Raw genomic sequence first — 21,360 nt, 5'->3', positions numbered from 1 at the left:
TGCTGATTATATAGTAGTAGGTCAGATATATGGACCACCAGATCCCAAAGTACTTTACAAAGCATGTATACAAACCCATCACTGACGTGCAGCCTCTTCTGGGGGTGGAGAGCAGCACTTAAATGGTGATCAGCACAACAAAAAGGTGAGAAATTCTGGCTATGGACAAATCTACTCTTAGTATACATATCATGAAAACTTTTACACACAGAAGGGAAGCTCAGTTTTTAGGGTCTCCCCCCAAAAGTCATCACCCTCTCTAATAGAAAACTACAAGATGCTCGATTTATTTACTTTTGGGAGGTAAAGGACTGAATTGATACTGCTGGGATTCAGACTCTTAATTCCAAGGAGACTAGACAGTTCCAATCTGAGAATTAGATGATTAATTCATCCCACTCTGGCTTCACTTCAAATCAATTGGCATTTGTTGATTTGAACCAAAATCTTAATATCATTGTCATTTTTACTATCCAATTCATACAGACTTTAGGGTGTGGGGAGTTAGTTTGTGATCTGAGCTCTGGAGTGCAGTAGGTCTCCACTGGGGATCAAAACTCTCTCTTCACCCACCCCTTTAGGAAACATGGTACATTCTCAGGGGCAGGTAAGGCAGGGCAGCACCAAGTAGTGAAGTAGGTCATGTCTAAAGACGGGTCAGTGTCTAAAGTGAAGCCTCTTAAGGTCTGCTGTGGATACAATAATATGCTATGGCCCCCAGATATATCTGGAAATACTTCATTAGGACAACAAGTATGAATGAACCAAGAAATGCAGATGTTATCATAATGTAACATGAAGCTGTCCTACCTGGAAAGGCTTGTCTGGTGCTTGGAGCTGGATATGGCACTTGCTAGGAGAGTACCAGCTGCTGATAGACAAGTAGTTTGGCAGATATTGGTCCCCTGCAGGTTTCCCATCAATTGCTGTCACTTTGGTCTTAAGAAAAAATGCATCTGAATGTTATTCACACATAGAAAACTGGGCTCCTGTCCCTCCCCATCATGCAGTCGTCACCACCACTCCCATTCCAGACACTGACCCCTCCCACTTTCTCTTTTGTTATCTTTAAAGTACTGTGATAATACACTCACTTTCTACTGAGATGTTTGAAGCTTACTCTTAATGACACGCTGTATTTGATCTACTTAGAGCAGACAACTCTATCCTGTTATTATCATTATCATCAGTTCTATCGGCAATATGGGGTTGGATAAATATTCACTACAGTTCAAAGGTGAAAGTTTAAGTCTGAGCTAAGAAGTTTCCCAGTGTCACTACAGAGACAAGGTGGGTGAGGTAATATCTTTTATTGTTGGTGAAAGAGACAAGCTTTCAAGCTCACACAGAGCTCTTCTTCAGGTCACTGACTGATTTCCCATTTTTAGCACCAATTCACAAAGTGCACGTTTGACAAGATTAGCTCTATTAAAGCCCATTAATCCTATAAAGAGCTTTTACCCACCTCCAGCCAGACATACTGGGCAGCTGTAGGAATAGAGGGGATTTCAAACTCCACCAAGCCACTTCTGGATACCAGTTCACTTGTGTACACGTTATCCTTTGGAGTTAACTCAGCTTTGATTCGAATTGTGACCCCGTCAGCAGGGCTCCCATCAGGGTAAGTGACTTCTACCTAAACAGTCATTTAATTAATAAAACAAGCCATTTCATGTTATTAGCAATTCCATATAGTTATAAAACTCAGCACCAGATAAAAGGAACATCTCAGCACATGGTGTATAACACATTAGGATAAATTGCCTATATAGCCTTTTTATCAACCACCCTGAGTGTCCCCATATCCCCTATCTTACCTTCCCTTTGTAGGGTAGGCCAGGTTTGAACTGCTTCCTAGTATCCTTAGTGTACTTGATGTCAATCAGCTGTTTCTGAACAGGTGTTGAGTCATCAAACGTGACCTGCTTGCTCCCATCAGAGCTGGTCACAGTGGCCCAAATATTGACCGTGCCTCGGAAATGCTCTGGGACATCAGCTGGCATCATGTCTCTCACACACACATCGAAAACAGCAGAGCCATCAATCTACCAGCCAGGCCGGGGAAGGAAAACATTACTCAGCATGTGCAGTTACAAAAGTGTTTCTGGTCAAATACAGAACATGGGGTTGCTTTCTTTGGGGGGTGATGGGGTATTTTTTTGTTTTATTTTAAAGGGCCTTGGGTATGGGGACACATTCCCTAAGGAAAAAAACAACCAGCAACATATTTTGTGTGTTCTTCATCCATAATCTGTGATAACACTGCCCCAACCTCCATCACTCCCACACCTTCTCCCCATCAGTATACTCTAAAACACCTAGCACTCTGTTAGCACTATCTCATTAAACACCCCTCCTCCAAATATTGACACAGTCAGATAACATGTGAAATACTCTAGCATTTTTAGTCTGTAGAGCTCAGGTAACACGTTTAGACCCTGATTCTGCATCACTGAATCAATGGGAGCTTTGGTATTGACGTCAAAGGGTGCAGATCAGGCCTTCCTATTGCAGCTGATTTAATAATCCCCCTCACCTCTATGGTTTTGAGGACAGGGTGTCCCACTTCATGCCGGTAGTACCCCACTCCATTTATAGTCATGTTGACAGTTAACTTTCCTGTCACTGGTTTCCCAAACGTGTATCTGAAATAGAAGCAGCAAGATAATGAAAACCTCAAATTGGCTCCTCTCCATTTTCTTGATTAACCCCATGCTGGATCCACAACTCCTGCATACTTAGAACTCAGAAAATAAAAGCAATTACAAGAGGTTATTTCTAAATGCCAATTGTTAATATCTCCGTGAAAGTTTTTACATTAGAAACTTCCGAACAGTTGATCTAAACTAAAACTAGACTGAGAACAGAAAGATCCTGTCTCCAGCTTCGCAGGCTTCTGTACACAGAGGCATCCAGACTAACAGAGACGATCTGACTTGAAAGTCAGATTAATCTCAGGCTCCATCTGTTTTAGGGTATTTTTTTAAACTCAGCACAATCTTCTTCTAATTTCGATATTTTCTTTTTTCTGTTGAAAAAAAAAAATCAGCATGTAGGCTCCTCCCCAATACAAACATTTCATGTTCATTCTGAGAAGAACAGACAGCTACTTTTAAAAGTTTCAGTGGAAACAATTCTTTTTCAAATTTAAATACCAGCATCTGGAATTCAGACATAGCAGTCTTATGCCAGCACAATGATGAGAACCAGAAAGTGAAACTGAGCAGTCTAGGAGCACTCTCCTAGAGAGAGTGAAATGCAAAAAATAAACAAACCGTGGAAATGGTGGAAAGTGCATTCAATGTTATAATAATTTAAACATGAAATGATTTAAACAACAAAGATGAAGACTTTTTTTCCCTACCACGGAACTTTTAATTTGAAAAGGTATCCCTTTAATAGGAAAGTTTATCTGTGCTTAGATGAAAATTTTCTTTCTTTGAGCAATAAGGTCTACAGATTTGTTACAATGGGTACTTCAGCCTGCTTGTAGTTTGAGGGCAGAACTAGACCTGTCAGTCACTGGCAGCCTAACCGTTAGTCAGAAATTTGAAATAAAGTTTGGAATTTCCCTCAGAAAAGCTCTTCAGCTGGGAAGGATGGATAAGCCACCAGTGGCTGGGGAAGCAGATAAGACTGCAAGGAACTTCAGGAGGTGAGGCATTCCTGTGCTGGCAGTGACTGACTGGTCTGGTTTTGCCCCCAAACTGCAAGAAGGCTGAAGTACCCATTGTAATGGATCTGTGGACCTTAGCATGATGAAGAATTGCTATGGTGCTAAGCCAAACATTAGAGCAGCTTCCTCTTCCTCCAGAGACCTTATGAATGAAGGATTCACTCAACACACAGTACAGCATACAATCAGAGATGTGTATGCAATGGAGGAATTAGAAACTTTATTATGGAAGCCAGGAGACCACGGGTACCTGAGCATCACATTCAAATGTGCAGTGACAGGAAAATCATCTGACAATGCTCTGAAGTCTTGCTGGAACATTTGGAGGATGAGACACATGCTCCCGCTGAGCTTAGATGATTACATTATCCCACAGCTACACTTCAACCTATAAAATATGGGATTGTATCTGTAACATATCCCCTACCTGGCATGGACAGTTCCCTTTTCACAAGTCGCAAGATCTCGGATATAGAGAGGTGGATCAATCAACAGCTCAAATTTTGGTAACACTAAAATGGAGCGAAAAAGAGAAGAGGTGTTTTACAAACATCTTAGAATCCAGGATGTACTAATAGCTATATAGCTCTGACAAGATCCCTTCTTGTGGTTGGAGCACTGCAGGCAAGGTGAAGACGCACAGCCTTGAATAGAGAACGAAAGCAACATATCAATATCAGCTGATCCATCTAACCAGAATCCTACTAGCAGGGTGCTATTAAGTAACCATTCCCTAGAACGAGTTAGTGATCAGCTGCCCCACATCCATACATCATGTTCCCATATAGAGGATCCGAGCTACAGAACTGAACCCAAAACTTCATTTAGGGGCTGGGTGGCAGGCACAATGTTTCGCTTCTTGGAGCCAGGGGCAGGAGTACCTTGCATTACCTGCAGTACCTCCCACCGTCATTTCAGGAATAGGTCTGAAGATGAGCACAGTATAAATACCTCAGTGGACAGGGTCAGATATTGCACATGGGGACCTGGGGGGAACAATCCCCATTTCTCACCAGCCAGAGGGACTTTGAGATAGGGCAAGGGGCCTTAAGAGCAAAAATAAGAGAGGGGCGATGATTAGGAATTCTGAGTGTCCAAGATGGGATCTGGTGAAGGAAGGAAAAAACTTAGTGACTGACTTAAAATAACTTTAACAGTTTTTCCAAAATAAAGTGAAGTCTTTGTTACCTATATACATGGATTGTGCCACGTAATGATGAATATAAACCCCTTTATATTACAAAAGATGATATCAACTAAGAGTTTGGTTAAGTTTCAAGGGTCCATTTCCTGCCACATGTTACATCTGACAGGAATTTTTTCTACTGCAATTTTTGATACATCATTTCTTGATTATTTCAGCTCAAATCAAAAATATTTCATAGTGTCAGTATTCTAAATATTTTTGGGATTATGATCAAAGTTGACTTGCAGGCAATAACTCACCATATTTCTGAACTTCAAAGGATTTGTTGTATGCATGCCCTTGCATTTCAGCAAAGATAAACCACTCGCCAAATACTGGCTGATCAGACAAAGGGAAACTCATATTTACAATACCTAGGAGAGAAGAAAAGACACTGTGAGCCCTCTCTGAATATCAGTCAATCTCTGTAAAGGTTTATTTCAATAAAAAACCCCAAAAGGCAGAAATTAATGTTAGCTAGCAGAGGAAAATAAAGTTATGCTAAACTGTAACAGGCAGAAATTTACCACAACAAAATGGCTTCAGATTGCTCCATTCTATCATCCGAGACCCCCGAGGATCCTAAAAAATGGTTTAGGACAAGAGACATTATCACAAAAAAGGTAAATTTCACTAGTACTTTTAACTGTCAGCCTGCAACAAACAATTTCACTTTCACACAAATAATTAGCATCAATCGTCTAAAAAACAATAATAATCCATTGCTTGGGATATTTTGTGTCAGTACTAAAGCCAGTCAGTCACACCATGGGGTCAGCTCTTCCATTTCTTGTCAAATAAAGAAATTAGTTAAAAGAGGATGGTCAAAGAAAGGGTCCCTCATTCCCCTCAAAACAAAGAAAAAAGGGAGAGGGGTATATGAGTAATCTAGCAAGATCTCTCCATCTCCATGCATTTCAAATGCATCCATTACCGTAAGTCTGGGTGCAAAGATAATCATATTACCCCAGCCAGGTGCAGCATAGGAATGTAACTGAACAAGGAAAATGAGAGAGATGGGTAAGGTTGTTATATTCATTAACCCCAGTGGATGCAACCAATTTGTTCAGTTTTCCCCTGAAGAGGCATTTATGGAAAAACATTTCTGAACTCCAAGCAGAGATGGTGATGATAGATTTGGCAGAGCATGAACTTGTGACCTGCTCCCTTCAGAGAGGCCTCAGTGACCCTGTGTAATGATGCCACTTGCTAAATGATGGATACTCACGACTATGTAGGCTTCAATCTGAAAGAAACAAAGAATAAAAACACCCATGAGACAAAGCCGTATTTTTCTATCTTGTGAGAAGATGTGAGGCTGGCATAAGCAGGGTATGCCACAGAGCTTCTGGCCCCTGCATGTTGGTGTAGAAGGGACACGTAATATCCACTCATGTGAAAGAGCAGTTTGGTCAAACAACCATTTCACTCAAACATCTGACTTGAAAACTGGCCCTTCAGACCTCTGGTTAAGTGACTGATCCTGGCCTCTGGGTGCTCCCGTAATATCAGTGTCAAAGTGCTATTCCCTCAAACACTCCTCCTCCACAGCTGCTTTGGCCTAATTATGTTTTATTTCACTATAGTATTACACCTACACAAAGCAACTACAGATTATCACTTACTCCTACCCTTTGGCTACAATGTGGCCAAATTCAGAAACTAAACTTAAAACTACAACATCCTAGCAAACACATTAATTATAACACCCCATAGTAGGAGATACCAGAGCAATTGAAGATGAAGGGAACATCCACTACCTACATTGCTGTGTAACTTCATGTATGTATGTGATAAACAAGAAATGCTGAACACTTCAGACATTTTACAATGGGAAGGAAAGCTATTCACTTACCTTCTCATTGATCGGTCGCAGGTCAGAAGTGACCGTAAACAGGTTTATCAGCACTATAAAGGGAGAAAAGGGAAAATTCATTAATCATCAGAGCTGGTACTCAACAAGAGTTGTGGTCTCAGGGATTATTCTTAAAAGGAGTTCTGGTCTAAGTATTAAAGTTTTTGCATGCAAAAGTGGAGACTGTGAGGTTCTCAGAGGCTACTTTACCTTTCTGCTTGGGTTTATAGACAGGCTTGTCAGTCTGGATGAACACCGATGACCCTTTGCTATCTATGGTTACTGTGGTATAGTTATGAAAGATGTAACCTTCCTCCGTTAGGTGCCGGTTTCCCCAGACTTTTAAATGTGCTTGTCCACGAAGCCCTGAAGGCACCTAGAAAACAGACCACAAGGTGGGGAAGAAACAGGACTTGAAAGAGTCTTTGTGCTTACAGGGGAGAACATAGAATCATAGAATTGGAAGGTGCCTTGAGAGGTCATAATATAATAATAATCATATATGGAGATATGCCTATCTCATAGAGCTAGAAGGGACCTTGAGTCCAGTCCCCTACCTTCACTAGCAGGACCAAATACTGTCCCTGACAGTTAGTGGTGTGTGTGTGTTTGTTTGTTTTCCCCCAGATCCTTAAATGGCCCCCTCAAAGATTGAACTCACCACCCTGGGTTTAGCAGGCCAATACTCAAACCACTGAGCTATCCCTCCAGTCCAATCCTCCAGTCCAGTCCCGTCCCCTGCACTCAAGGCAGGACTAGTATTATCATGGTTTATTCATGTCAAAGCCTCAGCAGCAAAACTAATACAAACAAATTACCACCCCATCTAAAGATGAAGGGAAGAGACACCCACTAAATCTGTGTGTAACGTTGTGTATGTATATGCGCGCGTGGTCAGTAGAAAATACAAAACACAGACATTTTAGAGTTAAAAGGCAAGCTTTAAGAGAGGCATAGTTATGTCAGTATCACAACATGAAGCCCTCTCTCCTTTCCTCCATCACCCAAAGCAAAGCAGTATCTGACCTGCCTATGCATCTTTTGCTGACCTGAACTCCCTGAATTCTAGCTAATCAGGTTCAAGAACTAAGCAGTGAAATCTTCCAACAGTTTAAGACAGTGGTTCTCAAACTTTTGTACTGGTGACCCCTTTCACATAGCAAGTCTCTGAGTGCAACCCCCCTTATAAATTAAAAACACTTTTTTATATATTTAACATCATTATAAATGCTGGAGGCAAAGCAGGGCTTGGGGTGGAGGCTGACAGCTCGCGACCCCCCATGTAATAACCTTGCAACCCCCTGAGGGGTCCTGACTCCCAGTTTGAGAACCCCTGGTTTAAGATCTTTACCCTGTTCTTAAAATTAGGGTTAAATTGATGTTAAGAAAAAAAGCCCATCATAATGGTGTGCAAATTCCAGAAGCAGAGTAAAGGGAAAGAGGTGACCCAATAGAGCAGGTTCATACAAGTAAGGTCATATGTGCACTAGAGACCATCTCCGCAGACATTTGAAGAGCACATCCTTTCCTTATCATACAGGGCCAGATTCTCTGGTTGGTGTTAACACATCTTGGGACCCAGCAGTGATCAGAAAGGAAGGACACTTCTTATGTTCTTAATAGGAGAACTGAACAGAGTGAGTACAATGGGACAATTTTATTATTTTACTTTTTCAAGTGACTCATAATACCACCGTGACCTTGCCTGGTTCTATGCTACATGTCAACAATGTGATGTAGTTGAAAGAAAGACTAATATCATTCTGGGGTGTATTTAAATATATATATATATTTATATTATATATATATTAAGGCAATGATATTATAAAATGTTAACATACTACATCGTACATTAACCTTACTTATTACATTCTGGGGTGTATTAACAGGAATGTCTTGTGCAAGATTCAGGAGGTAATTGTCCCACTTTACTCAACACTGGTGAGGCCAATTCTGGGCACCACACTTTATGAAAGAGGTGGATAAATTGGAGACAGACCAGAGGAGAACATAAAAAATGATAAAAATGTTTAGAATACCTGACCTATGAGAAAAGACTAAAAAAACTGGGCTTGTTTAGTCTTGAGAAAAGAAGACTGAATGGGGAACTTCATAAAAGTCTTCAAATACATTAAGGGCTATTATAAAGAGAACGGTGATCAATTGTTCTCCATATCCACTGAAGGTAGGACAAGAAGAAAAAGAGTCAATGTGCAGCAAGGGAGATTTAGATTTAATATTAGGAAAAACATTCTAACTATAAGGATAGCTAAACTCTGGAACAGGCTTCCAAGGGAAGTTGTGGAATCCCTGTCATTGGAGGTTTTTAAGAATAGATTGGAGAAACACCTGGAAGGGATGATCTGGGTATATTTGGTCTTGCTTCAGTCCATGGGGCTGGACTTGATAACCTCTTGAGGTCTCTTCCTGCCCTACATTTCTACAATTCTATTCTATTTCTGGCCAGCACATTTGACTAATAAAGCTACAGCATGCTGAACATGGATCCACAAACAGAACTGCTATTGCTGTCAGTGGGAAAGTCAAGGCAGATGGCAGCCCGTCACCAAAGGCCAGATTAAATAAGTGAACGCTAAGAAATAAGTCCATTTGAAGAAGCTAGCTGCTGCCAATCTAGAGATTCTAGCACTGAACTCCACCACTACCCTTTCAGCAATAAAAATCAGTGCTTCACTACAGACCGCACTTACTCCTAACAAGATAAACTAAGGTAAAGGATATCCACCATCCAAATAAACCTCTTAGCAATTGTTGAAGGAATAATCATGGTCCATAAAAGGAAACTATGTCAAAAGGAATGATAATCAATGACATCATAGACCAATTCAGGTGGCTTTGGACTTCTCTATATTTAAGATATGTTGCCATTCTCCTTGCCAAAGCATCACCACCATACCCCAAAAATCAGACCGAAAGTCTAATAAATCTGAATTTCCTCAGCATATCAAGGATAATTTGAGCTTGGAAAGAACAATCTGCTCTAAAGGAATCTGATTAATGCAGAATAGCAAGACAAAGTCCAAATGAGATACATTGGATTGAGGAAGCAACAAGACTTTAGAGGAGACAGCAGGAAATGTACAGGATTTCAGAAGACATCAGACCTTGCAAAAACAATGTATTCATAAAGAAACAAAACCTAAACCTTGATATTATAAATCTGGGAGAGGAAGGATGGTCTTTTGGTCAAGGGATTGGACTGACCCCCTCTGTGACTTAGGGAAATAAGGCACAGACTCAGTGACTTGTTCTATCTGTAAATTGGGGAAAAAGTAATTCCTTTCTCCCACTCATCGTTTATCTTGTCTATTTAGATTGTAAGCACTTTGAGGCAGGGACTGTCTCTAACTATGCAATAAACAATGTTTAGTACAATGGGGTCCCAAAGTGCAACTATGAAAAAAATAACAATCATCTTTCTCAGGTCTCTGTGTCATTATTTTGTTATCCAGAAACATTTTTAATATTTGTTTCACACATTTGGTACAGAGATGAGAAGCTATTTTATTCAATGACATAATTGCTATTTGCAAGGTCAAGGTAGGCTCTTTGGGGGAGCAGTATTTACTAGGTTCTGAGAGTATAGAACTCTTTTCCCTCAGTGTCCCCTGAAATGTGGCTGGGCATCACTGCTCTCCTGATCAAATGCAGGGCAAATGCATTTAGATTGTGGAAAGGCAAAAGAAAATTGTTGTTTTTCTCCTTTTTTTTTTGCTGACGGTGTAAAGTTGAAATCGTGCATGTTAAATGCGCGTAAGATGTGACAGACCTGTACTTCTGGCATTTAAAGACAGAACTGATCAGAGTCAAATAGAGTCCTTGTATCTGCTCAGGGATCACTAGAACTGAAATCACTGATGAGTGGGTAGAAGGGGACAGTGTGCAATGAAAAACAATGCAGAGGATACAGCAGTAGTAAGTTTCCTCGCTACTTGGTAAAATCACTAAGAGCTGGCTAAGTGGTGGAACCTCAGAACACTGCATTGCTGGTAGAGACAGTAGCAAGTGGCAAGCAGAGAGCAGCAGCAAGCGATGGCAGAGACAGTGGTGAGCAGCAGCAAAGATGGCAGAGACAACAACAGCAGGAAGAAGTAACATTGCTCAACCCCCTTTCAGGGAGGTGAACCCCTGTGAACAAATCCTGAATTCTGGGATTTTTACTTCAAACAACCAACTGTGAGTGGGTGCAGCAGAGGAAAAGGGGAGTGGTGTGTTAAAGGATCATTCACCCATCAGACTTCAACATCACAAGATGGAAAATGGAGGCAAAGGACTACTGCCCAAGATACTGTGGGGTGGGTGTGAACTCATGGTTTGCATACTTTTGAAACATTGTTATGGTGTTTTCCCAAATTAATGCTGAGTTCCTTCTCCCTTTTAATAAGTTTTCTTTTATTATACACAGACTCAGTACTTGCGAGTAGGCAAGAATTGCCTCTTAGAGGCACCTAGTGGTGGTGTTTGGTTTTCTCAGATTTCTGGGTGGAGGTTCAAAAGCCAGGTCTGTTTTGTAACATTAAAAGGAACCACTAGATATTGAACCCAGCCCTTGTTTCTGTCTACACCACTTGATAGAAGGGTTACAGGAGTTTCACACTCACCACAGATGAAAGTGATCACATATAAAAGAGTTTCAGAGTAGCAGCCGTGTTAGTCTGTATCCGCAAAAAGAAGAACAGGAGGACTTGTGGCACCTTAGAGACTAACAAATTTATTAGAGCATAAGCTTTCGTGGACTACAGCCCACTTCTTCGGATGCATATAGAATGGAACATATATTGAGGAGATATATATACACACATACAGAGAGCATAAACAGGTGGGAGTTGTCTTACCACCTCTGAGAGGCCAATTAATTAAGAGAAAAAAAACTTTTGAAGTGATAATCAAGCTAGCCCAGTACAGACAGACAGTTAGAAAACAAGTGTGAGAATACTTACAAGGGGAGATAGATTCAATGTTTGTAATGGCTCAGCCATTCCCAGTCCTTATTCAAACCGGAGTTGATTGTGTCTAGTTTGCATATCAATTCTAGCTCAGCAGTTTCTCGTTGGAGTCTGTTTTTGAAGTTTTTCTGTTGTAATATAGCCACCCGCAGGTCTGTCACTGAATGACCAGACAGGTTAAAGTGTTCTCCCACTGGTTTTTGATCAAAAAACTTCAAAAACAGACTCCAACGAGAAACTGCTGAGCTAGAATTGATATGCAAACTAGACACAATCAACTCCGGTTTGAATAAGGACTGGGAATGGCTAAGCCATTACAAACATTGAATCTATCTCCCCTTGTAAGTATTCTCACACTTGTTATCTAACTGTCTGTCTGTACTGGGCTAGCTTGATTATCACTTCAAAAGTTTTTTTTCTCTTAATTAATTGGCCTCTCAGAGGTGGGAAGACAACTCCCACCTGTTTATGCTCTCTGTATGTGTGTATATATATCTCCTCAATATATGTTCCATTCTATATGCATCCGAAGAAGTGGGCTGTAGTCCATGAAAGCTTATGCTCTAATAAATTTGTTAGTCTCTAAGGTGCCACAAGTCCTCCTGTTCTTCTTTATATAAAAGAGTGAGACTCAGCTGCACCACCAAGTTAAACATTTTATGCTCCTCAGAAATTGAGAGTAGATTCTTTGGATGCTTGCTAACGCTCTGGGATATGCCCCAAGTGTTTTACATAGAGAAATAATTAAGCCTATTATAAAGTATATGGCATTACTGAAAGAAATGACCCACATTTGCACACTCACTCCAGTTACAATTATCCCTTTGTTTCAAACATACAAACCAAATATACAACAACAAAGTCTCTTTAGATGAAAACACAAATATAAAAAACATGTCACAGAGTGACATTATGATATCAGTTCAAGACAATTGAAAAGTGAAAGGGAGCAATACACTGCCTTTATCAAAGTATGAAATCAGTAATGACTGCAGATCGTATTCAATAGTGAGATGCAAGCTTTGGGTGAACAAGTCTACAGAGGCTTCTCTAACTATGGATATTATCTATAGTTCCCCTCACATTATGTCTTCTTGCTATGAAAGGATAGGTGGTAATGGAGAAGTGCATTTGGATCAGTACATTGACTACATAAAAAAGAAGAAGAAATGTCTCAGACCCCTCCTGCAACCGGATTCCCAAGCACAATTTAAACACTGGACAGAACAGCATGAATATCAGTCACAGGCAAACTGCAGAGCAGGAACAACAAACTTCGGGATATGACCAAAAAGAGTATAGCAGTAGGAATATACTATCAACCACCTGACCAGGATGGTGACAGTGACTGTGAAATAGAGATTGGAGAAGCTACAAAGGCAAAAAATCCAATAATAATAGGGGATTTCAACTATCCTCATATTGACTGGGTATATAGCACCTCAGGAAGGGATGCAGAGATAAAATATCTAGACATCATAAATGACTGCTTCTTGAAGCAGTTAGTCCTGAAACCCACAAGGGGAGTGGCAGTTCTTGATTTAGTCCTAAATGGAGCACAGGATCTGGTCCAAGAGGTGAATATAGCTGAATCAGCAAACAATATCAGCTGATAACAGCAAACATAATGTAATTAAATTTAACATCCTTGTAGGGTGAAAGAAACCCACCACAATAGCATTGAACATCAAAAAGGAGAACTGCACAAAAATGAGGAAGCTAGTTAAACAGAAATTAAAAAGATCAGTCACAAAGGTGAAATGCCTGCAAACTGCATGAAGACAATTAAAAAAGACCATAATAGAAGCTCGAACTAAATGTATAACTCTTTTTTTGAAAGTAAGAGGACCAAAAAAAATGGTATCATAACTCAACAGCAGAATAAAAGAAGTGATTAGAGGCAAAAGGCATCCTTTTAAAATTGGAAGTCAAATCCTAGTGAGGACAATAGAAAGGAGCATAAACTGTGGCAAGCCAAGTGTAAAAGTATAATAAGGCAGGCCATGTAATAATTTGAAGAGCAACTAGCTAAAGACACAAAAACTATCAACAAAAAATGTTTAAGTACATCAGAAGCAGAAAGCCTGCCAAACAGTCAATGGGGCTACTGGACAATTGAGATGCTAAATGAGCACTCAAGGAAGACAAGGCCATTGCGGAAAAGCTAAATGAAATTTTTGTATAGATTTTCACTGCAAAGGCTATGGGGGAAATTCCCAGACCTGAGCCATTCTTTTTAGGTGACAAATCTGAAGTATGTCCCAGATTGTGGTGTCAGTAGAGGAGATTGTGGAAGAAACTGATAAATTAAACAGCAATAAGTCACCAGCACCAAATGGTATTCACTTAAGAGTTCTGAAGAAACTCAAATATGAAATTGCAAAACTACTAACTGTGGAATGTAACTTCTCTCTTAAATCAATCCTTGTACCAGATGACTGGAGGGTAGCTAATGTATTGCCTATTTTTTAAAAAAGGCTCCAGTGGTGATCCTGGTAATTACAGGCCAGTAAGCCTAACTTTAGTATCAGGCAAATTGGTTGAAACCATAATAAAGAACAGAATTATCAGACATATAGATGAACAAGATATGTTTTGGGGAAGAGTCAACATGTTTTTTGTAAAGGGAAATCATGCCTCACCAGTCTAATCCAATGAATTATCCAGACCCCACAGCCCTACAAGCTTCTTAAAAGTGATGTATTACCAGTATTCCAGAAACATGTCACAGTTCAATTACTGTAAGATTTGTTCCCCACCCTCCATCTCCCATTGGAGATAACTACCCCAAAGCAAGTCCTGCATAAAATAATTAGATCCAATATGTTAACACACCACTTTGTCTTTCATTCCTACTCCTACTTTGTCACAACAGCAGTAATAAAGGTTCATAGAAAATCATAATCACATTATATACCAGAATAGCATATTTAAACACCTCTTATGGAACCAAAGGTTTTGGTGGCACTTAAAAATACATATGGCGTGGCTTTATTATTATTTAATTTATATCCAATATTTCAGAAGCCTAGAAAATACAAACATACCTGATATCAGCATGGAAGTAAAGGGAGACAATCTTGCAAAGATGACATATGAAGGGCCTGCCTAGCACCTCTATTGTCATTTACACCTTTGCAAAGTGGGTGTAAAGTCACTACCTTCAATGCAAGTAAGTGGTGAAATCTAATTTGGCAGCATTTAATGCTCACTGGGCACAGGGGTAAATGATTTATGCAAGATGCAAAGCAGGGGGGAATCAGCCCCAGGATGTCCTGATTATGTAAAAGACACAGTCTTAAATCCCAAAGTCCTAGACATTTGAATGAAGCTCAGATGTTCCGCCATTTATTTAAAACTCATATGATCTCCTTATATAGGTGCATAGTGGGTTTTTTTTGTAGTATTTGTTTTAACAGGGTTTTCTGCCTTAGTTGCATTTAAATTAAGCATGATGATTATTTTACCTCACTATGGATTCTCCTTGGCCATAAAGGTAACTTCCCCATATTTCTAGTGCAGCCAAAGTTAATATGGCTGTATTTTATTCACTTCCGGTTGTGTTGCAATATTACCAATGCCAGAAGTTAAAACCTGCACAAATCCAGGAAAGAGTCTATGTAGCAACAGAAGATCAGTAGGAACATGTTATTACTGGAATGATTTTCAGTGGATATCCAGTAATTTCTTGACATGTTTTGAGAACTTCTGTGTACATCCTGTATTCCTTGTCAGTTATATATCCTATACAGCACCACATCTATAAAATAACCTAGTCATGAATTTGTTATTGAGCAATCACCCATATAAATTGCTCAACTCTTGCATATATAGTTCATATGAAACATAATCATGAAGGCTGCACAAACCAAGGCTATTAATTCAGCCCTAAATTGATTCTCATTTTCTTTGGCTGCTAATTATCTAGTAGTCTTAGAATATTCTCTCTCCTCAACACTATATGAATAATACTTGACACTCACCTTAAGCTTGATTGTCCCTTTATCTGAGAGAGAAAGAGAGAGAGAGAGTGAGTTATGGCATTGTGTTATTCTTTCTGAATTAAAGCACTTACTTCAAAGACAAGTAGGGCTCAGAGGAGGGAAACTGTCATGATGCCTCCAACTGACAGGTCCCCTGATTATGGTTTGATTTACCGGAAATATTTTTTTCTGCACTGTGCAAAGCCAGCAGCAGAGGTGGGAGGAAGGAAACCATATATAGCTAGGCTCTTCAGTATAAACTTGGCCTGACTGGGTATGTTAATTCTTAACTTTTTCTCAGAGTAAACGGCAAAGTGCTCTATGGTTAGAGTACGCAACTAAGGTTGGGGGTTGGCCACAAGGAAGCTTACTAGAATATTTTGCTGCCAAAGATCTGTCCTTTTCTGTGACTTGAATCATCCTCATCAGACACCCATAAAGTCTATTTTGGTTGCTGTATCTTACCATAGCTAAGATTTCTGTTTAGCATGTATCACCTACGTGTACAAATACCACTCCCATCTATGTAGCCAGCCCAGCGCAGCTCTCTGCTAACCTGGGACCTAAAATAAGACTGATCCAATTTGCAAGGGGAGAAGGAGAAATATAAAACCAGAGACATTCCCTTAAGGAAAGGAAACCTATCTTAAAGGGGAGTTTTTCTATGGATCATGACTTCTTTTACTGATGATTGAGGGATTTATGCATGTAGTCCCCATTAGTTGTAATAAAGTTACCCATATAAAAGCCAACTAAGATGACTAGGAACACTCTTAAGCCCACCAAAATCTGGTTCTCTCTTTTCATGGAGGCAGCCACAGCCCATAAAATTACAGGCTCTGCCAGACCCAACCACCTCTGGATCACTCTTCTTTATCCCAGCTCAGAAGCTGTTTTAATCAAAGCTTACGAACCAAGAGGGTAGACTTCAGAGATTTCCTCAGTTAGTAGGCAGTCATTAAGATCACAGCATCCATGCTTCTTCTGAGCTTTGCATAGAGCAGTGTTAAACATAATGGTAAAAATTACTGTTGATTGTCTGAGTCCAGTCTACATTACAGCTTCCATCATTGGTAGCACTGCTGAGCATCATTTTCACCAGTGTAATTTGTTTTACACTGTAACAAATGTGTTAAGTGAGACATAGTCAAAGCCCCTTTTGTCTTCCGAGACAGGAAAGATGGATTTGATTATCAATACTAAAGGGTATCTAGTTGCACCAAAGTTATCACCTCTCTCTATAATGAAGAGGAAAGTCTCCATGATGGATCTTGAAGGGGGAGAATTTGCCTCCCCACTAAATTCAGATTCAGGGGTAGAAGAATTCTGATGTTTTTGCAGAGATGTCATATTCTTCCTCAAATTCAACCTTATTCTCTTATCCTACATATAGTTCCTTCAATGAGAAAGCTCAGGTTTCCAATGGGAATCTAGATGTCCACTTGACCACTTGAATACAAGTGCATCACCTGCATTTAAGTTCTCCATGTATCTTAGTGTTTCAAAGGCATCAGTGTTGATCATTTCAGACAACCATGAACCAGAGCCAAGCCAGTGCAATCAAAGCTGGGAACATTCTGCACCAATAAATGGTTTACAAATTATTATGGATCCAGCTTCAGCGTTATTAGAAGCCATTCTCTAAAAGATGCTAAAGAGCTCCCTACAGCACTTTGGCTTGTACACTAGCTCTTACTCAGTTTCCCATAAATGAGAACTTACCCAGAACTGCTCCATGGCCTCGTGCCACTGTTTCTCCTTTGACCACTAGCTGAATCTGGACTGTTGTTTCCTTGATTGAGTTAAAGATGGTCACACTAACAGCTTCCTCTACGCCTGATCGGAAAACAGAAGGTGCTGCTATCAAATAGCCCCTGGGAAATAAGGTTGGAAGTGGATAGTCAGTGAAAACAGCAACAAAGTGTGAGGTGATCAAGGTGCCAAACAGCATGAAACTATTTAAAATATTAACATAAAGAAAAGGGCAAAATATCCTGTAATACAGTCACCTAGAGTCTGCCCCCAGGACAGCCACCTTGGCAACATGCCAGGAGCTTGGGACTCAGTCTAATATGCATAAAATGGAGCAGATTGCAGTCTGGCTATCTTCACTGGCTTCATCTACTAAAAACAAAATAAGTGACTGTAGTGTTCCATCTTGATCCAACGAGGAGAGGTGGGCCATCACCATAAGGGTTTTGAAGTCTCTGAAGATCAAGTCTTCATATTAATTATGAGGGCAGCTTCCCAGCCAATCTGTAGAACACTTTTACATGTTCACATTTTGGGCACCATTTCCCTTGGACCTCACTAATAATCAAGATAGCAGTTCCTGATATGTGTACATTAGTTAATGCTCATTTGCAAAGAGATCCTGTGAAGTTACAGTTTACATCAGCATGCTACCCAAAGAATTCCACATGACAAACATCAATAGAACAAATAAAGCAACAAGCATTAGCTGTAAATTTACAGAAAGTGTGATTTGTATCTTTGGCTTATATATAGGATACTAAGTATCAACAAAAATAAGTATTGTACTAATTAGACTTTATAGTACTTTGAAACCAGCACTAAGCTCAATTATTTTATATCACAGCAATATATAGCTGTTTCTCCACTGTACTTTATCAGATATATTCACATTTATAGAACTGCAGTCACATTGCCACGAATAGGAGCCTGAATTACTGGTACAATTCAACTATAGTGTACTAGTATTGACATCCTAATTATACATACTAACATACACAATTAAGTACAGTCTGCTGTATATGAAAAGGCTGATGCACACTGAAGAATTTGGTGACATCAATCAGAGCCCTCCAGTTTAGCATTATATATAATGCCCTGTTTTTAAGCACTTTAGACCACATTTTTAAAAGTGTCTAATTATTTTGGGTGCCAAACTTAACACACCTCAGAGAACCTGATTTTCAGAAGGTGGGTGCTTCAGCACTTTCTGAAAGTCAGGCTCAATTGAGGTATATTAAGTTGGGCACCTACAAGAAAACTCAGGAATACAAAATCATCAGCCATTTCTGAAAACCTTTGCCTTAATTCCCTCCCCCCCACCCCCCGCCTCTTCCCTGCTTTAAAAGAGGAAGCAGAGGTTAGTGGTAAAAGCTTAGAAATGGGAGTCAGGAGATCTGAGTTCACATTCCCAGTTCTGCTCATCACTCAGCTTCTGTTAAAATGGCTACATCTTGAACAATGTGTTACCAATTTTTATTGTTTAATTTTAAAAAATCACAGCTTTGGAAGAAGTATTCTAACAGTACCACTTTCGCTTTTAAAACTTCCCTGAAAGACTTCACAACCATACATAATAAAATCTTGTGTACAGTTACGATGGGAACGCTTATGATCTTCCCATACTGAATGGCACCATGCCATAAATTTATAGACTGTATGCACTATAGTCTCTTGCATTACAGTCTCCAATGTCTTTGGTGTGTGATACTGTAAGCAATACATTTATATCCTCTTTTATGACATCATACATCTTTCTGCTTCTTTCCCCCCCAAATGGAATTTTTTATAAGATAATTTTTCATGTCACACACTTTAAAACATATTTCAGCCACTTGCCTCACTATGGTTCCAGCAGTTGGGTCACTTTAGTCCATGATTAATTATCACTCTGGGATGAGGTTGATGGTGTTTTACAGCCCCCAAGTCACCTTTTAGCAAATTCCAACCCAGTGTTTCTCTCTCAGCAGGCCTCATTGCCATGGAGATCCCATTACACCCAACATAAGTTCAGCTCTCTATGGTAGTTCAGTCAGATTGCACTGGATACTTAGAACTTAAAGAATTTGAGAATAAACGTCCTGTGGACGCAAGTTTAAAAATTCACCAGGTTGCTACCTAATCTGCATATCCTTGGTAAGGAAAACACAGCCAATCTATTTGGAGGAGAGAGAAAAATTCATTTGCATCCAGTACTAAATCATTACTTTCAAATTTTTATTGGACCAACTTCTGTTGGGGAGAGAAGCTGGTCCAATAAAAGATATTACCTCCCCCACCTTGTCTCTCTAATATCCTGGGACTGACAGGCTACAAAAATACTGCATACTTTTAAACTGTCACATAAGTATTGGTCTGCAGTAATGTATATGAAACATATGTATCCACATCGTTTTAAGCAATTCTAACTTTTTTTCTGGAATATCAGCTTGTTGATGTGGTCTTTAAATTAAGTCATTTAGTAGTGTTGTACTTGAAAATTAAATGTTTAGCTTGGATACTTCTGATGGTAACTTGACAGATCATGTAAGAACTTTTGACTAACGGCTCTGCCAGGTTACACTAAAACTTGGCAGGAACTGGCAGGATGTGAAATATTTTCTAGTAAGCAAGAGAAAATAGGAAGTCTTCATGGCATCTAGTTAAAGCAGCTATTCACTGTGGACTGGTTACAAACCAACCTAATAAAACAAAGCAAACCTCAATAAAAATTAAACTAAACAAAAATAATGCACAGGAACTAACTGTGTACTCAGTTTCTATAAAGTAGATGAGAAGATTTTCACAGAAGTTAAAAACAAACAAAAACTCCTCAGATGATTTTCCAGGCAAGAGAGTTTCACATGTTCTTCCAGTAAACACCTCCTTCCAGGACAACTAACAGTACCTCAAACTATTACAATAACCTGTTAGCAGATCACAGCTCATATTTAACAGTCCATATTCATACCATTGCATTAAACAAGTATTTGTACATAAAGGCGCCCCAACGTTGTGTTTAAGACATTCCAAACAAGTATTACCCGCCCCCTCGAGAGTTTGGATTTTTGCAAAGACCGTTGTATGATGATTAACTATCAGAGATATATTTGTTTCCTCCGGCATATTCCTCCAGTTTGCGACCCTGGCTGAGAATGTTGCATGGATCGATTTAGGGTTATTTGTGTTGTGAGCCATCCTTCAACAGCTCCTTACACGGGTTTAAAGGTTTCTCCATCTACACACCTCCCCTCCTTACCTGCATCTGCTCCGTGCTGGGGGAAGGAAAAGGTGGAGATGTTATGACTACCGCCCGGAGAAAGGGGTGGCATTGCCTTGAGAACTTAGGGGGCTCCCCACATGCCAGCGGTAGGGAGCGATGCCCCAGAGCCAGGCTGCAGACCGGGGGTCTCTAGCCGGTGACCCGGGCGCGGTGGGGGCACGGCCCCAGGCCGGTACTTACTGGCTCTCCGGGGGCTGAGCCCCGCACAAGCTGCAGAGGGACAGGAGAATCCACCAGGCGCAGCCGGGCTCCGTGGGGGGCATGGCGCTCCGGGGAGCGGCTCCTTCCCCCAGGGCGGCTAGCTCTGGAGCCCCAGGCCACGGCGCGCTCCCTGCAGCCCGAGCCCGGCCGGGCAGGAGCCTTTGTTCCGGCGAGTACAGCCTCAGCCCCCGGCTCCCGGTCTTGGCTCCCCGGTGCCTCTGGCCGCCGCCCCCTGGCTCCCCCCGCCGCGTCCCCGCCCCCGGGCCGCCCCTCCTGGCCCCGGTGCCCGCTCGGCTCCGGCCCCGGCTCTTTGTCTGCGGCTCCCCGCCTGCTCCTGACAGCATGGACCGGGGGAGGGGGCTGGGACCCCCGCGCCTCCCCCTCCCAGCCCCTGGGGCAGGAGCATCGTACCCCCGCCCTGCCCCACGCAGCCCCCCGGCAGGAACCGGCCTCTCCACCTCGCTCCGGTCCCCTCAGG

General features: G+C 40.8%; 1 protein-coding gene across 3 annotated transcripts in view; it reads right to left on the bottom strand.

Moving 5' to 3' along the window:
- CPAMD8 (C3 and PZP like alpha-2-macroglobulin domain containing 8) overlaps positions 1 to 21,128 on the bottom strand; it is a 94,042-nt gene extending 72,914 nt beyond the window's left edge. For 2 of the 3 annotated variants that reach the window (XM_005279029.5, XM_005279030.5), the window contains exons 1-13: positions 20,862 to 21,127; positions 17,390 to 17,541; positions 15,668 to 15,690; positions 6,928 to 7,093; positions 6,718 to 6,770; positions 6,091 to 6,108; positions 5,390 to 5,444; positions 5,123 to 5,236; positions 4,104 to 4,188; positions 2,537 to 2,645; positions 1,818 to 2,045; positions 1,466 to 1,636; positions 811 to 939 (exon numbers count right to left, since the gene is read on the bottom strand). In XM_005279029.5, coding sequence (XP_005279086.2) covers positions 811 to 939; positions 1,466 to 1,636; positions 1,818 to 2,045; positions 2,537 to 2,645; positions 4,104 to 4,188; positions 5,123 to 5,236; positions 5,390 to 5,444; positions 6,091 to 6,108; positions 6,718 to 6,770; positions 6,928 to 7,093; positions 15,668 to 15,690; positions 17,390 to 17,541; positions 20,862 to 20,944 — 1,386 coding nt within the window. In that variant the 5' untranslated portion in view covers positions 20,945 to 21,127. Of the gene's footprint in view, positions 1 to 810; positions 940 to 1,465; positions 1,637 to 1,817; positions 2,046 to 2,536; positions 2,646 to 4,103; positions 4,189 to 5,122; positions 5,237 to 5,389; positions 5,445 to 6,090; positions 6,109 to 6,717; positions 6,771 to 6,927; positions 7,094 to 15,667; positions 15,691 to 17,389; positions 17,542 to 20,861 lie in introns of all 3 variants that reach the window. The other variant, XM_065578362.1, reaches the window with a different exon arrangement.
- Between the last annotated feature and the right edge of the window lie 232 nt (positions 21,129 to 21,360).

The sequence above is a fragment of the Chrysemys picta genome, chromosome 25, assembly GCF_011386835.1.
Source record: "Chrysemys picta bellii isolate R12L10 chromosome 25, ASM1138683v2, whole genome shotgun sequence".
NCBI classification, from domain to species: Eukaryota; Metazoa; Chordata; order Testudines; family Emydidae; genus Chrysemys; species Chrysemys picta.
This window is presented reverse-complemented; position numbering and strand designations above follow the sequence as displayed.